We start from the raw sequence: 13,862 nt of genomic DNA, 5'->3' as shown, positions 1-13,862 counted from the left end.
GGCAATGCCAATGGGCAAACAGAAGTGGTTTTGGTCACTGAAGAGACACTGACTGCCGCCAACCCATCAGACCTGGTGCTGGTCGGAGTTGTGGCAGAGGAGAGCAGCGACAAGACGGGCAAGCGATACTCGGTGAATGCTGCGCTGAAGGTGGAGGCCACACCACCCACGCCACCAGCTAAAGCCCCGCAGAGTGGGCATAGCGACGCTGTGGACGAGGGTGAGGCTGAGAAGAGGAGGAAGTGTTGCCCATGTCGTTGCGTCATTGCCTGATTGGGCTTACCCCCCCCCACCCAGGTCAAGGCTGTTGTCAAGTACAAGGCCCCAAAAAGGCATATCTAAAACTTATCGAAACTACAGACATTCTGATATCGGACTGGGAATGTAAGACCATTGGATATCGTGTATCTTATCAGCCGAAACAGTGGCTGAAACATTAAACCAAACAAACGAAAAATCACCGTCAATATCAGGGCAGGAAAGGGTAGGGCAGGGGCATGTAGGGCAGGGCACTGTGTAATTGATAGTTAATTAGCGACGGACACTCGAGTCGTTCGTAGATAAGGGCCACACACACTCGAAACGGTAATCGACAGCACACCACTTGGCCATTGGACAGCTCCGCAGTTTGAGCGGTCAGTGCGCTCAGTCAGCAATCGGCAGTCATTTGAAATGCCTCCACCAGGACGAGGCTACGGAGGACGCCCACAACAAGGACCTGGACCCTGCTATGGACCGCCCCGCGGCGGTGGCGTGAACGTTGGCATCAACATCGGCGGACCGCCGCGTCAGCCACCCATCGGAGTGGGCATCGGCTTCTGTCCACCGCCAGTGATTATTGGTGCACCGCCGCCACCTGCTGTGATCATCGGAGCTCCACCACCGCCACCCGTGTATATGCCACCGCCCCGACAGACCGTTGTGGTGGGCGCTCAGCCAGCGGTCTATGCCCAACCCACTGGGGAGGTTGTCTGCTGCACGATTCTCTGAACCCTCTAAAATATCTCTTCTTATATAAATAGTGTTAAATGTTTCGAAAATTAATCTAATAAAAACCAAAACATGTATTCAATATTCAAACATCACTTTGGCAAAAATTAAATAGTTTTGGGGCTAAAAGATTCTTTGTTCTGGCCATTGGAAAGTGCACAGAAAATTTGAATAAATGTCAATTGAAATCAACTCAAGCAGACATGCCTTAGAGAGGCAAAAAACAATACAAATTGTCATTCAAGTTGTTGTGTGCACATTTTCAAGTCAATTTTCAATTTGGGAAAGCAATTCGCTTTTGCCTGAGGCACAATTTCCCCGTCACATGTCCGAGAAGTGACTCACAAAGCCAGTTTTTGGGTGTACTCTGGTGGGGCGGAGGTGGCGTCTTGGAATTGCAAATTGCTCATGAAATAACATTTGCTTAAGACGTTTTGATGTGCTCGTCTAACGGTAATTGCCGTGCACATGATCGAAGCAAATTGTCGCTAATAACTTGCCACGTACGTTCGCAGGAAAAGTCTGAGAATTCCGGCAGCCGGGCCTGGAAAAATGCTCTGCATGTTATTTCAAATTGGGAATTTTGTTCATTATTTTCCGAGCATGGCGTTTTCCCTGTCTTCCTCTGAGTTGCCTCCTACTTTGGTCCTTCAATATTTTTGCCAATTTACTTGCCATCAGGCCCTGGCCCCGCGCTGTCTGTCTGTCTGTCGTGTCAGAGCCTCAGCCTGTGCCACTGCCTCTGCCCTCTGGTTCCGTCTTTGCCTGAGCCTGTGCCGTTTGATTTTTTTTTATTATTATTTGCGCGATTTTGCACGTGGCAAACGCGGAGGCATACAGCACGAGCTCGGTACGCGGCATGTGTATGCAAATAAACGAAAAACTGCAGGAAACAAAACACGGAAGTTGCCCAGGAAGCAACGCAGGAAGGAAGGAAGGAAGGAAGTCAGGCAGCGCCACAGCCAAACGCTGGCTAGAGGTTCTGCTCCGTGGGTTGGCTCTGGCTCTGGCTCTGGCGCTGGTTCTGTATCTGTCTGCGTCAGGCGGGCAAAAGGCAAATTTAAATTGAAATTTTCCACAGTTGATGTGCCGAAATAACAGACGTGAAGCGGCCACCCAGTGTGTAGTGTGTGTGGTGGTCTCCCACCCTGAAGCTTATGCCGAAGCTCTATGGCACATCCTTGAGAAATTGAATACCAGGCACCCACAATTAATTACGTTATTCAAAGTCAATCAGGAGCCACATTCCTGGCGCTGTAACATTTCAAATGAAGATTAATTAATGTGGAAACCAATATCCTTTCTCCATCCATTCTCTGCTTGCAGCTACAGCGGCGACGGCAGCAACAACAGCCAACAGCCGCCGCAACTGGGCCAAGTTCTGGTGCCCAAGAACGACAAGCACGCCATCTTGCAGAGCATCGCCAGCAGCTACCGGCGCGCCACGGATGCCGCCACTAATAATATCAGCGCCAACCTGACGGCATCCTCCGCCACCTCCGCCGTCTCTGCTCTACAATCACAAACGCAAACGCAAACGCAAACCCAATCACTGTCGCAGTCGCAGTCCCCAGTGGGCAGGGGAAATCTATCCCGTAGACGCTCACAGTCGCAGCGACGACGCGACTGTCGCGTGAGCCACTGGTCAGAGTGGACGGCCTGCAGCAAGAGCTGCGGCATCGGGGAGATGCATCGCTATCGCAAGGTCATCAAGCACGGCAAGCGGGGCGGCCGCCCGTGTCCGGCGCTGCAGCAGTCCAAGTGGTGCGGCACAGAGCGCAACTGCCACGAGCCCCAGACCTACTTCAACTGGTAAGGATTCCATCCGGGCATCTAGTTAATATTCAATCCATATAACTCTACCGATTCCCGCCGCAGGTCCGACTCTGACACATGAACGAGCCCCGGGGTGGAGCAGGAGGCAGGAGCGCAGGCTCCGATATAAATATAATTTTAATTTACGGCGTAAGAATTGCTTTTTTTCTGTGCGAGCACCAAGAGAAGAATAAGACGAAGCTACAGGAAGGAAGGAGAGGCAGAGGACACGGGGATATCTGCCCCAAAATGAGATTTTAATTTAAATTTAGATTACGATACGAAATTGATTTTAAAGCAGCAAGCACCGCCATGCCAGAGAATGGATAAAGGAGAGTGGATAACTGGAACACATGGCATATGAAGCAGAGAGGATGAAGGGGAAGACTACTGACAATATTTAACACAAAAAGGATTTAGACAAAGACACAAGCCAGGTGGCAGAAGGCAGAAGGTAGAAGGCAGAAGGGAGGCGAGAAAGGAATCCCACCATCAGGCCTGCAGCAGCTACAAATTTTAGATATTTTTTTTGATTTCAATCTCATTGCGATTCGACTTTCAGTTGCTTTAGCTCTAAATAATATGTAAAAATCAACAGCAACAAGAAAATATATTATAAAACAAACAAAACAACAAAACAGTAGACGTACAAAGCACAGAAAGCAAATCAAATTGAACAACAAGCGTGAGCATTTGCATATACCCAGACAAGGAAATCAAGCAAGAGGGAACCCAAACCCAAACCCCCAAAAGAGAGCCCAAAGAAAAACCACAACAACAACAACACACAGTTCGTGGCATGTGTGTGTGTGTGTGTGTGTGTGTTTGTGTTCAGCAACTAAGCTAATATTAGATGTAAACTAAGCTAATTGATAACATTAAATGGATTGCAATAAAAGTCAACCACAAAACCGAACACACAGTCCAAAAAGCAGACTCCTGAAATCGAATTGGTAGGTGCCAGAATTCTTGGCAGATATAAACACGAGACAACGAATTCCCTTTACCAGTGCGTTCTTTACTCTCTGCTTTGCAAATTTTTGATCTAGTCTATAAGGCTATAAGGCCTCGAGGTGAATGCCTTTCGATAATTCTGTGGCTTGTGCAAGTAAAGCCGCAGAAGATCTTCCTTTAAAACTTTAACACCTTATTTCAAACTCAATGAAAATAAATGAGTAACGTACAAGTTTCCCCAGCCAAAGAGCGAAGAGCTTGACAAAGTCAAATGCTATGACGGAGTGGAGTGTCTTGGCGATTGTTTCCGTCTGTGCAGCCTCACCATGGTGGGCAGAAGGAGTTTCAGGCTGCCGGACAGCATGATGCAGAACCCGGCCAAGGCGAAGGCAGCCGTGTAACCGTGAGTTGCCTCCACCAGAATTCCACCCAGAGTTGTGCCAATGAAAACGCCCATGCCCATGGCCAGCGCGGTAATCCCAAAGGCATTGGTCAGCTTTGAGAGTCCCAGGTATCGCACATAGATGAGCGCACGCAGCGTGGCGTACACAGCTGAGAATCACAGAGCTGAGAGATAAGTTCGAGTAAAGAGATGGCAAGGCTCACCTGGCGCGACGCCATAGCAGAAGCCGTAGAGTATCTGGAACCAGACCAGGTCGGAGCCAAAGAAGGCGCTGATGAACACAAAGAAGCCGCCAAAGAACATGCCACCGCCACAGATGTAGGTCGTGCAGCCGCCCAGCTTGTAGGCCGCAAAGCCGCAGCTGATGCGCATGGCAAAGTTCATGAGGCCGATGGCAGGTCCAATCAGGTTGGCATATTCGCTGGGAATACCCGTGCGGGCCTTTGAGTACACGAACGGTATGTTGAAGCCCATCGGGTAGAAGAAGGCGGAGGCCACCAGCACCCGGAACTCGAACGATTCCAGCAGGTGATAGTCGAAGAGCTTGTTGAGGGCCTTCACAATCTTGTTGTGCAGCCAGTGGCGCTTCTTCAGTGGCCGTCTCCTGGTCATGCGAATGCGACTGACTGATTTCCCGTAACGATCATCAAGTGGCTGCGGACTGCCCTGCGACTCCACCGAGGGGCCGTTCGTCTTCTTCTTGTCATCGCTGGTGTAGCCCTGAATGTGGGCTATGCCGTAGGTGGTTTTCTGTGCCTACGAATTGGAACTCAATTATGTCTCAAGCAGAGTCGCAGAGGAGTGGTGCCTCCACTTACATGCTGTGCCGATCCCAGCAGCTGAATCTCCTTGCCCTCCACCTGCTCCGTGCTGTGGGGCTTGTCGTAGCTGACGGGGCCCGTGTAGAAGAGATCCTCGCGCAGAATCGGATCCGTGCGGATCACCAGATTGCGATCATCTTCAAGTCTGCCCTCCTCGTCCTCCTCCTGCTCCGGCTTCCTCGTGCAGCAGGGCGAGATGCGTCGAAAGAAGGCTGTTCGCTTCGGGTGCGGTTCGTATGTCTCCAGGATGGTCTGGGAGCATATTTTCGAGGAGGAGTCGCGCATGAAATTGTGCACATAGAAGTTGCCATAGTACTCGTCCGAACTGGAGTCCATCAGGCCGGCCGGTCTGTTCAGCACGCCCACCTGTGTGGGCGCCACCTCCACGTAGGCGCAGGCAATCAGAAAAATGCACATGATCAGGACAACGTGGACCCGCAGGACATTCCGCCAGCCGATCAGCGGCACCAGCCAGCTGTTGAGGAACGAGAAGACCACAATGCCGGCACCGGCACCCGAGCACGAGAAGCCGCTGGCCAGTGCCCGATATCGCTCAAAGTAGTAGCCGATGATGAGCTGCGAGCTCACCCAGATCATGCTCAGTGCCGGGCCACCTGCGGGAACTGCGGTGTTTATAGTTGCTGATCGCAATGGGTGGAAACTACACTGGGGGGAGACCTACCAATGATGCTGTAGAACACAATCATCATGCCCAGGTTCGGGCTGAAGCTGGCCGTGAGCATGGACAATGAAGAGATTATCACACCGAGCAGGGCCACCGGCCGAAAGCCGTAACTGTTGATCAGGGCGCTGGAGAAGGCGCCGCCCATGAAGTAGCAGCCAATCTGTATGCTGGCCACAAACACAATCCGCGAGTTGTCCGACCCAAAGTCCTTGGCCATGAAGGGCAACAAGATGCCAATCGAGAAGATAACGCCATCGACAATCAGCTGGGCCAGGAAGCTGAGGACGAGCACGATCCAGCCGTAGCCACCATCGGGCGGGATGACCATGTAGATCTGGGATGGTGGTGGTGAGGGGTTGGATTTTGCAGGCGGCAGTCTCCATTCACTCACTTACAAACACATAGCCAGAGTCCAGGTTGCCGGCTGATAGGCCCAGGCCTTGGCCCCGCTTTAGTTTGGTGCCGCTGCTGGTGCTCGAATCGCTCAGGTCGGTGTACTGTGACATCATCAAGTGGTCGATCGACTGGGGGGCATCCGAGTCCATCTGCTCCTCGAAGACTCGTGAGACCAACGAACGGCGTTGCTCGTGCTGCGGGCGGTTCATGTTGAGAACCTCGAACGACTCGTCCGAGTCCACCAACGGCAGCACCTTGTCGGCTCCTGCAAAAGCCCAACCTTAGACAGTGGAAAAAACTCCTGCCGAGGCGACTTACTCTTCTTGTAGAACTTCTCCGTCTTGGTGATGAGTATTTCGTGATCCTCAAGGTCGTACAGCGCCGAACTATCACTGGAAAAGGGACTGCTGGAAGTCTGATCGATGTCGCTCTCGTTTACGGCCGTGTCGCTGAACGTCACGCGATTCTTGACCTGGACAGACGGCGGATGTCTTCTCGCAGATGGATTACTGTGAGCTCGGCCCGGATCGGTGCCCACTGCGGTGTCCACCAGTCGAGGCGGCTTTGGCTTTTCCGCCTGCAGCAGGATGTACACTGGCTCCACGTAGGGTAGCTCTGATATGGGTTCGATGGCAGTCGCAGCCTTCCCTTCAGGGTCCACCAGGCGGGACGCTTCGGGGGCATCTGCTTGGGGCACAAACATCCTCCGCTTAGTTGCCTTACTCTTGGAGTCGGCATCCCTCCGCTTGTGCCGTGGCTCGCTCTCTGACTGATGATGGGTTAAGTCCAAGGATGCTTTAGCCTTTGTCGGACTCCGATTTCGCTTTCTCGTTGGCGTTGGATCTGCGGGAGCTTTGACATCCACCGTGGCAGCTGTCGGATCAGGCACCCTGTGGCTTGACTCTGGGACATCTTCCGCTTCCTGCTCTCCATTTGGCGTTCCTTGCCAGCTCCTACTTGTCCCCGACTGCTCCTCATCCCGTGTTGGCGTTGGGCTGTCGGATTTTAGCAGGAAACGGATGGCAAGTTATTTCGACGGTTTCGTGCTCCTGGACGGACACACTCACCTACCTCGTTGATGCTTCCTACTCATTTTTCGAGTCTGGCACAGCGTTTCCCTGACATTTTTCACAAATCGCTCCCTGACTGACTGTCTACGTATCTACGTATGCCCGTATCCCGTACGAAATCCCAGTCCTGATGTCATTGCCTGAGCGCGAACTTTACGCAGAGCGGGAAAGTCGTCTACGTGTCTGTCTGCGATATGAGAAATTCCCGCCAGCTGGGGGATACGAATATATTCGCATATCGACGCCACAGCTCCGTTGGTTGTCCTGTCGGCAAGCATTAGCTCCACTCGCTTACCAACTGCTGTCCTGGCTGCCGCACGCACGTGACAGACAGTTGTCCCCTTTGCCATCCCGCCACTACACACCCCCACATCCACTCTACTGGCAGTTGGTTTTACTGCTCTGCTCGTTCTGCTACTTTTCCGCCCATCTCTTTGCTATTCCCTGTACGAGTTCCACATTCTCAACTACCAAATACCAGCAACAAGCTCCCAGCGCTCAGCGAGATCCTACATCCCGCGGTTCCTCGCTTCCAGTTGCCTGTTTATTTTGGACCAAAACAAAATTGCATCAGTGCAATTTCATTGATTGCAAGTAAATGAAATCATTCCGTAGTCGTCGTCGTCCTCGTCGCACAGCCAACATTCAGTGCAGGACACAAAACCCCTGGCAGTGCATTTGTGCTTTAAGGGCAAGAACCACTTTACGTATTTTCGGGCACGCTTTGCTCTGCTCCAAAGAGACTGCTCCTTTCTGGCTCCTGCCAGTTACTCAATCTGCAAAATGCAGTACAGTACCCCCTGCTGCTATTTGTTTGCCCAACAATCGATGCACATATCTTAAGAGAGAATAGTTAAAAAGATGCGCATCAAGGGCGAATTTGTATGGGAAGAAAAGACTTTCCACGGTAACCCCCTAGGGAGTTGCACACTAAATTGAATTGAAACGAAAATGGGTAGTAAAGGGTTGTAAATTTAATGAATCGCGTTAACTCCCATTCAGAGTTCCCCTCAATCGTTTTGACTGACCGAAACTACAACCAGTGGCTGCTCGAAAAAGTACAAGTCCAAAGTTTGCAATGAATAACAAACAAAGAGAACTAATTAATTAGCGTACAACTGACCGGAAGTCCCCCTCCAGTTGCAGCTTGTGCCCACTTTTGCGGCGGCCACTTGAGCAGTGGGCTGCAGGCGTGCAGCGGCAGTTTCGCGCCCCATGGCACTCTCTTTTCACAACAACTCTATGCGGAAATGGGTTTTTTTCAAAAGGTTCGCTCGTACGTGCCTTCTCTTTATGACCATTGCGCTTTGTTTTGGCTGGCCCAATTTTTTTCATTTTTATACCCAGTACGCGAAAAGTAAATGGAGTATAATGAACAGAAGGAAACGTTTCCTAAAAAATATTTAAATTCTTCATCAGCCTCAATAGACAAGTCGACATAGCCAAGTCCGTCTGTCCGTCCGTCCGTCCGTCCGTCTATCCGTTTTGTTTGTCAACTAATTCTCAGAGACTTTAGAAGCTAGAGCCACCGAATTGTACCTCCAGACTGGGGTGATATCACACTGATAAGAGAGTATATGGCGAATATCTTTGACATCCACAATTTTGAGCAATTCAATTAATTTAATTAAATTAATTAACATAGTTAAAATAATTTCGAAAACTAAAAACACAGTTCCATAGAGAATGACCTGATGGATAATCAGATCGTCGAACAAGGATCAGATTGGATCATTATTATAGCAATTATTATCCTTATTACCATATACTGAGTACCGCTGGTATAAGAGTTGTGACGCGTTCCAGCGCATCTCACGTTCCTCCTCGTTTTGGTTGAGCTTACGATTGGTTCTGAAACGGTGGCAGGGCGGAGGCTGTGCATGGGCCTGGGGTTGGGATTGCGGATTGGGCATTGGTAGAAAGCCTTGAAATCGAAACGGCCAAAAGATTGCGCTGCCAAATTGTTAACAGCCATTGACCCAATTTTATGGCCGAGTGCCGGCTCATGCATGTGCGGCCAGTGCACACTAGCGCGGCATCCAATAAAAATTTCAGCGTAAAAGCGAAAACGGCCCTGAGAGCTTCAGAGGTTGTTTTTGGGATAACCCCCCTTTGTTTTTTGTTCCATTCCGTTCTGGACTGTCGTTTTGTCGCTGCGTTCTGTTTGCATTAAACCCGCACCCTGCAGGGAAGGGGGCGGCATGTGCATGCAGGCTGAAGGCTTGTGATGTCTATTTTTTCTTTATTACGAGTATTGTTGTTCCAAAGTACCCGCCGGATTGGAGGCCAGAGCAGCGAAGCATTCAGCAACAAACGAACAAGATTCAACAAGGAAAATACATTTGGGTCGAGCGCACACAGACTGGAAGGGGCGGATTGAGCGGACAATTGTCAAGGCTATAGAGTGACATGTTACCAAATTACAAATACGAACTAGAGAAAGCAAAACAAAATATTGTTAGCCCATCGCTCCTCTAGAAAATTCCATTTATGCTCCATTTGCCACACCATCAATCAGGTTAACTCTGATAAGTTTGTAAATTCAAACAGATACAATTTGTAGTAGATTCGGCCTGCAGTGTCAAAATTTTCGTTTACAGTCCTCTCGACGTCATGCTCAGCAAAACAGTGCCCATTCGTGGCAAAATGCTCTGTGCAATGCGTTTGCTACTCGGCAACAATCAGTGGACACAGATCATGCCCAAGGCTGGGTGGAGCAGCAGCAGCCGCGACGATTGGGAGCCGAGTACGAGTTGCAAGTATCGTGCAGTCAATAAGCCAGTGTGTCGTCCTGAACCCATGGTTGGACCCAAGTACTTCGAGCGGCCAATGAACTGCAAGACGGATGAGCAGCTGGCCGTGGAGCCGCGCAGCTCGCTGGGTTTCTACATGCGATGCGAGCCACGTTACAGACCCCGGGCCAAGTGTCTGCCCTCGTGCGGGGAGCGCCTGGACGCAACCTTGTACCGGCCGAGCCTTAGCCTGCACCGCGACTATCAGCAGCACTGGGCCGAGTGCGCCTACAGGAAGCCGAGACGCAAATTCCGCATCGTTCCAGCGGAAATATCGAGGCGGACTCCAAAGAAGAAGTGCGACGACCCGCCCAAGAAGTGGTGCAAAACCCATGTGCGGCTTGAGTGCGAAAAGCTTTCGGATAACACAAACCGAAAGTGTCCGCGTGCGAGGATGTGTCACTGTGCGCCCGTACCGCTAAACACCAGCTGCCGACGTGGCCCAAAGCCAGCCAAATGCCAGCGACGCCTGACCCTCTACCCCAGCTTCTCCGAGTGCTTCCACAAGCCGAATGCAGTGAAGCCCTGTGAGTGTCGCTGCCTGGCCTCCACACTCTGCGAGATGATGAACTACTCCAGGAAGAAGCGAGTCTAAATCCACATTTGAAACGCTTCTAGTAGGCCTTGACAAACAGCTCCTAATTACGCAACGTCAGGCGGAACTCACTCGGGTCACTCAGATGTTGTCGTTTGGGCTGTGAACATCTCAAAATTATCCTCTTCCTTCGTTCCGTTGTAGGCTGCTTCTGGATACCGTTTGAAATTGCTGTTTGTGATGAGTCTTCTGCAAAGCCTTTGGGGCCGACTGCTGGCCATGCCCATGCCCAACCTGTGCAGGACGCTCACCACCGAGCAGAAGCTGAAAATGCGGTGGATGCGACTGAAGCAGAGGAAAGCATTTGCTATGCCCTGCTACATGTCCTTGCGGCGGACAGAGTACAAATGCCCGGCAAAGGATCTACCCGTGTGCGACGACGATCCCTGCGACGAGGGACCACTGCCTCGAGACCTCACCGACTACAAGCCGAGCGACAAGGCCAAGCGAAAGTATCAGCGCAACTGGTCGGAACGCTACGCCGAGCCGCAGCCCTACGTGCCGATGAAGAGGATCTTTCCGCTGCGAGCGAGACGATCCCGTGGCACAATGGACCGACCCCAGACGGCGTGCCAGCCGGAACTTCCCGAAAGCGGCCGTGTCAAGCCAGACCAGTTGATGGACGTCCAGAGGATCGGTGCCATGCCCTGCTGCAAGATGTCTGCTCCACACTGCAGAGCTGTGCGGAAACCTCCTACGTGCCATCTCTACTTCAAGCCCTCCTGCTGCCACAAGCGGACCACCAAGTATCCAAGCTTCTCGGAGTGCCGCAAGCAAAGGCTCCTCGAGCCGCTGCCGATCCGTGAGTGCGCCATGAAAGTCTCGATCTGCGACATGTGGGCCTACTGGCGGAGCAAACGCCGGGGCTGGTGAGACCAGCCTGGATCTGGCCTGGATAGCAAACAAAGGAGGCGTATTTCTGGCATAATTCTAAATAAAACCCTTTGGCATGTCATCTATGAATGGTGTTTAACTGTATGGGAGGGAGGGAATACTAGTGTCCATTTACCCGCTTAGAATTGTATTTGCATGGCAAATAAAACGTTTAGGTAAACATTTGCTCTGCTGAGACTTCCGTTAACTTCCATCTTAATTGCATTTGATTGTGATTTGTGTGGATGAGGACAGTTTTACTCTGCCTTTTGCCACACTTTAGTGCTGCTTTAAATGTTTTATTTCAAAAGGCAACTGCTGGAAAAAGCAAAGTGCTGACTCCGCTGGTTGCTGGTTAATTCCTGGTCGTCAGCGAAATCCTCTGAATGCCGCCCCGTATCCCTGTGTACTCCTCTATGCTGTACCTTCGCCACATCTGCATTCTTTTTCGCCTGCAGCTCTTCAGCTGGAGTGCTCTGCTCTGCTGTGCAATTCCTAAAAGGGATTTGCATGCCGCTGAGATGTTTATCGTAAATTGTTGCCGTCGTCGTCGTCGTCATCGTCGTCTTTCTTTCCCTGCGCGTCCCCGGCAGCAGCCCTGTCGTCTGGCGGCGTACAATTGTCAACGGCACAAAGCTCTGACGTTAACATTGAAAGTCACTTTGGGTGCCAGACAGAGACGGGAGAGACAGAGACGACACAAACAAAGGCAGATGGCAGTGCAGAAGCAGGATGGCCGTCAGAGGCGGAGTCAAAGACGAAAGACGGCAAAGAGCGTTGGGCTAATGAAAAGCGCCAACAAAGCGCAATGCATTTTTATTGTTATTTAAATGCAAATGTGTGCCCTCCCCTATATTGCCACACGGAAGTGTTTAATTGTTGAGCCTGGCATTGAAATGGAACCGAAAAGACATGCAAGAGTCGCACCTACACACGTATAGGGTGGTGGTGGGGCGGTAGAATTTGCCAAACATTTGGCCCCTCTATTGCTGTCCTTGTTGTTGTTTGGTATGCCCTGGAGTGACATTTCGCACAAATGAAATGTATGGCTGAAAAGTTGTCTATTTTTGTGGCCGAACAAATAATTTTATTAGAAAAGTTCCTCCCATCCTTTTTTTGTATTTTTATTTTGTGTATTTGTATCTGCTAGCCCCATGAATGGCTTGTTTGTGTCGGCTTGTGGCTTTTGCTGAGTAATATATACCAATGTGTGTGGGTGTTTGTGTTGGTGCTGGGACATGTGTTGTGTGGGAATGTTAAGTGAGATATATGTCACCCCGAACTGTACTGAAAGGACTCTGCTCTGGCTGCAGGGCTTGCGAATGGTGTTTACTCTATGTAGAAATGTGTGGCTAAAAAAATTAATCCGAAACAATAAACCATTAAAAAGCTATCACCAACGGGACAGTATCCAAATTATTGATCTGCTTTCATAGGTGCAAAAGAGAGAAATCGGAGACTGGAAAGAGATCGCTGAAATGAAACAGAAATGCAACTCCTTTGGGATAACATTCAAGCCAAGGGCTTGAGCTTTCTCCTCAGCTCTGCCTAGCTGCATCCTACTTAACCCCAGAGTCGCATAGACTGTGCTCATCCCTTCCATCCCTTCCTTCCTCGTACATACGCTTGGTATGTATATTATGATAAGGTTTTACGACAGTGTACGACGCCCAGTTGCTCGTAGGATTAAAAGCTTTTTGCGGTCAGGTTACGTAGAAGAATTGGTGGATATGCGGCATGAGCTAGGCCCTACGGCAGGGCAGCAAACAAACAAAATTTAGTTATGAACCAACAAAGTTGCCAAGCCTTTTTGCTTTACAGCTTGGCCAATTAGTTGGACGACAAGGACGATGATGCTGCTGCCGGTCCTGCTACTCCCAGTCTTAATTGCACGTGCACTTTTAATGCTGGCTCTGCGCAACCGCTGCAGCTGCAGCTGGAAGAGGGGCAGAGCAAGCATATGTGGCAGCAACAACAGCAGCAGCACCCACACATAGCCATAAATGTAAAACGCCACGGGTACTCCCCACCCAAACGCTTCGCTTTTTTTCCCCCTTACAGTTTATACACTTTGTTGGCTCCATGTCCGGCTCTAATGCCTTGCAGTTCTTTGCCGGATTGTTAATATTATTTTATAATTTCTTTTTATTACGGTTATGGCTGCCACTGCTCGTTTGGCCTGGAGTGCCGTAAAGTGCCGTAAACATCTTGCCCCGTACGGCCAGCCCCCATTTGGCTAGCCAAAGTGTGGCCATTAAATGTTAACCAGGCAATGCCAACAAAACGCTCTATGCCGGGGGGATAACTGTCTGAAATGGAGCCATTTAACCCGAAGAACTAAGGAAATACTCGTACCTGGCAATTAGGTAGCCAAATCTTGGTGGAGTTCGTTTGAGGTGAAGGCTAATAATGGGATTGGGATCTCTAATTATAGTTGACCTCGTTAACCTGCACCATGGGTCGTCTTT

The 13,862-nt window shown here is 50.5% G+C and overlaps 5 protein-coding genes across 7 annotated transcripts in view; 4 read left to right on the top strand and 1 right to left on the bottom strand.

Annotated features, from left to right (window-relative positions):
- The window catches only part of LOC117581537, a 42,338-nt gene extending 38,617 nt beyond the window's left edge, over nucleotides 1-3,721 (top strand). The window contains exons 5-6 of the mRNA XM_034268855.1: nucleotides 2,317-2,802; nucleotides 2,869-3,721. Of these exons, the coding sequence (XP_034124746.1) occupies nucleotides 2,317-2,802; nucleotides 2,869-2,887 (505 nt within the window). The 3' untranslated portion in view covers nucleotides 2,888-3,721. The remainder of the gene's footprint in view (nucleotides 1-2,316; nucleotides 2,803-2,868) is intronic.
- Nucleotides 646-1,074, top strand: LOC117581547 (formin-2). Its single transcript, XM_034268866.1, has one exon. It carries the CDS (start codon nucleotides 673-675, stop codon nucleotides 988-990), a length of 318 nt encoding a protein of 105 aa, XP_034124757.1. The 5' UTR covers nucleotides 646-672; the 3' UTR covers nucleotides 991-1,074.
- A 92-nt stretch (nucleotides 3,722-3,813) lies between the features above and the next one.
- Nucleotides 3,814-7,244, bottom strand: LOC117581525. Of its 3 annotated transcripts, none has more exons than XM_034268823.1 (7): nucleotides 7,132-7,243; nucleotides 6,383-7,059; nucleotides 6,064-6,329; nucleotides 5,666-6,002; nucleotides 4,981-5,606; nucleotides 4,366-4,918; nucleotides 3,814-4,311 (listed from the first exon to the last, which is right to left on the bottom strand). In XM_034268823.1, exons 1-7 carry the CDS (start codon nucleotides 7,155-7,157, stop codon nucleotides 4,034-4,036), a joined length of 2,763 nt encoding a protein of 920 aa, XP_034124714.1. In that variant the 5' UTR covers nucleotides 7,158-7,243; the 3' UTR covers nucleotides 3,814-4,033. The 3 variants fall into 3 exon arrangements, with proteins under 3 accessions (XP_034124714.1, XP_034124725.1, XP_034124734.1); XM_034268834.1 differs by having other exon boundaries at nucleotides 3,816-4,311; nucleotides 4,981-5,597; XM_034268843.1 differs by lacking the exons at nucleotides 3,814-4,311; nucleotides 4,366-4,918 and having other exon boundaries at nucleotides 5,425-5,606; nucleotides 6,060-6,329; nucleotides 7,132-7,244.
- Nucleotides 7,245-9,677: 2,433 nt separating this feature from the next.
- LOC117591973 lies at nucleotides 9,678-10,556 on the top strand. The gene has a single exon (XM_034285408.1). It carries the CDS (start codon nucleotides 9,748-9,750, stop codon nucleotides 10,519-10,521), a length of 774 nt encoding a protein of 257 aa, XP_034141299.1. The 5' UTR covers nucleotides 9,678-9,747; the 3' UTR covers nucleotides 10,522-10,556.
- A 114-nt stretch (nucleotides 10,557-10,670) lies between these two features.
- On the top strand, nucleotides 10,671-11,484 carry LOC117591974. The gene has a single exon (XM_034285409.1). The coding sequence runs from the start codon at nucleotides 10,702-10,704 to the stop codon at nucleotides 11,392-11,394; it is 693 nt and encodes a 230-aa protein (XP_034141300.1). The 5' UTR covers nucleotides 10,671-10,701; the 3' UTR covers nucleotides 11,395-11,484.
- Nucleotides 11,485-13,862: the final 2,378 nt, after the last annotated feature.

The sequence above is a fragment of the Drosophila guanche genome, unplaced genomic scaffold (genome assembly GCF_900245975.1).
Source record: "Drosophila guanche unplaced genomic scaffold, DGUA_6, whole genome shotgun sequence".
NCBI classification, from domain to species: domain Eukaryota; kingdom Metazoa; phylum Arthropoda; class Insecta; order Diptera; family Drosophilidae; genus Drosophila; species Drosophila guanche.
Note: the sequence above shows the minus strand (reverse complement) of the source record. Positions and strands in the feature narration are given on the sequence as shown.

Bases quoted from the DNA above. Each gene is read 5' to 3' on its own strand.
- LOC117591974 (XM_034285409.1), top strand. From the start codon at position 10,702: ATGAGTCTTCTGCAAAGCCTTTGGGGCCGACTGCTGGCCATGCCCATG.
- LOC117591973 (XM_034285408.1), top strand. From the start codon at position 9,748: ATGCTCAGCAAAACAGTGCCCATTCGTGGCAAAATGCTCTGTGCAATG.
- LOC117581525 (XM_034268823.1), bottom strand. From the start codon at position 7,157: ATGAGTAGGAAGCATCAACGAGGTAG. The intron at 7,060-7,131 runs GTGAGTGTGTCC...AAAATCCGACAG, and splicing joins AGGAAGCATCAACGAGGTAG to CCCAACGCCAACACGGGATG. The intron at 6,003-6,063 runs GTAAGTGAGTGA...CCACCATCCCAG, and splicing joins TGGACTCTGGCTATGTGTTT to ATCTACATGGTCATCCCGCC.
- LOC117581547 (XM_034268866.1), top strand. From the start codon at position 673: ATGCCTCCACCAGGACGAGGCTACGGAGGACGCCCACAACAAGGACCT.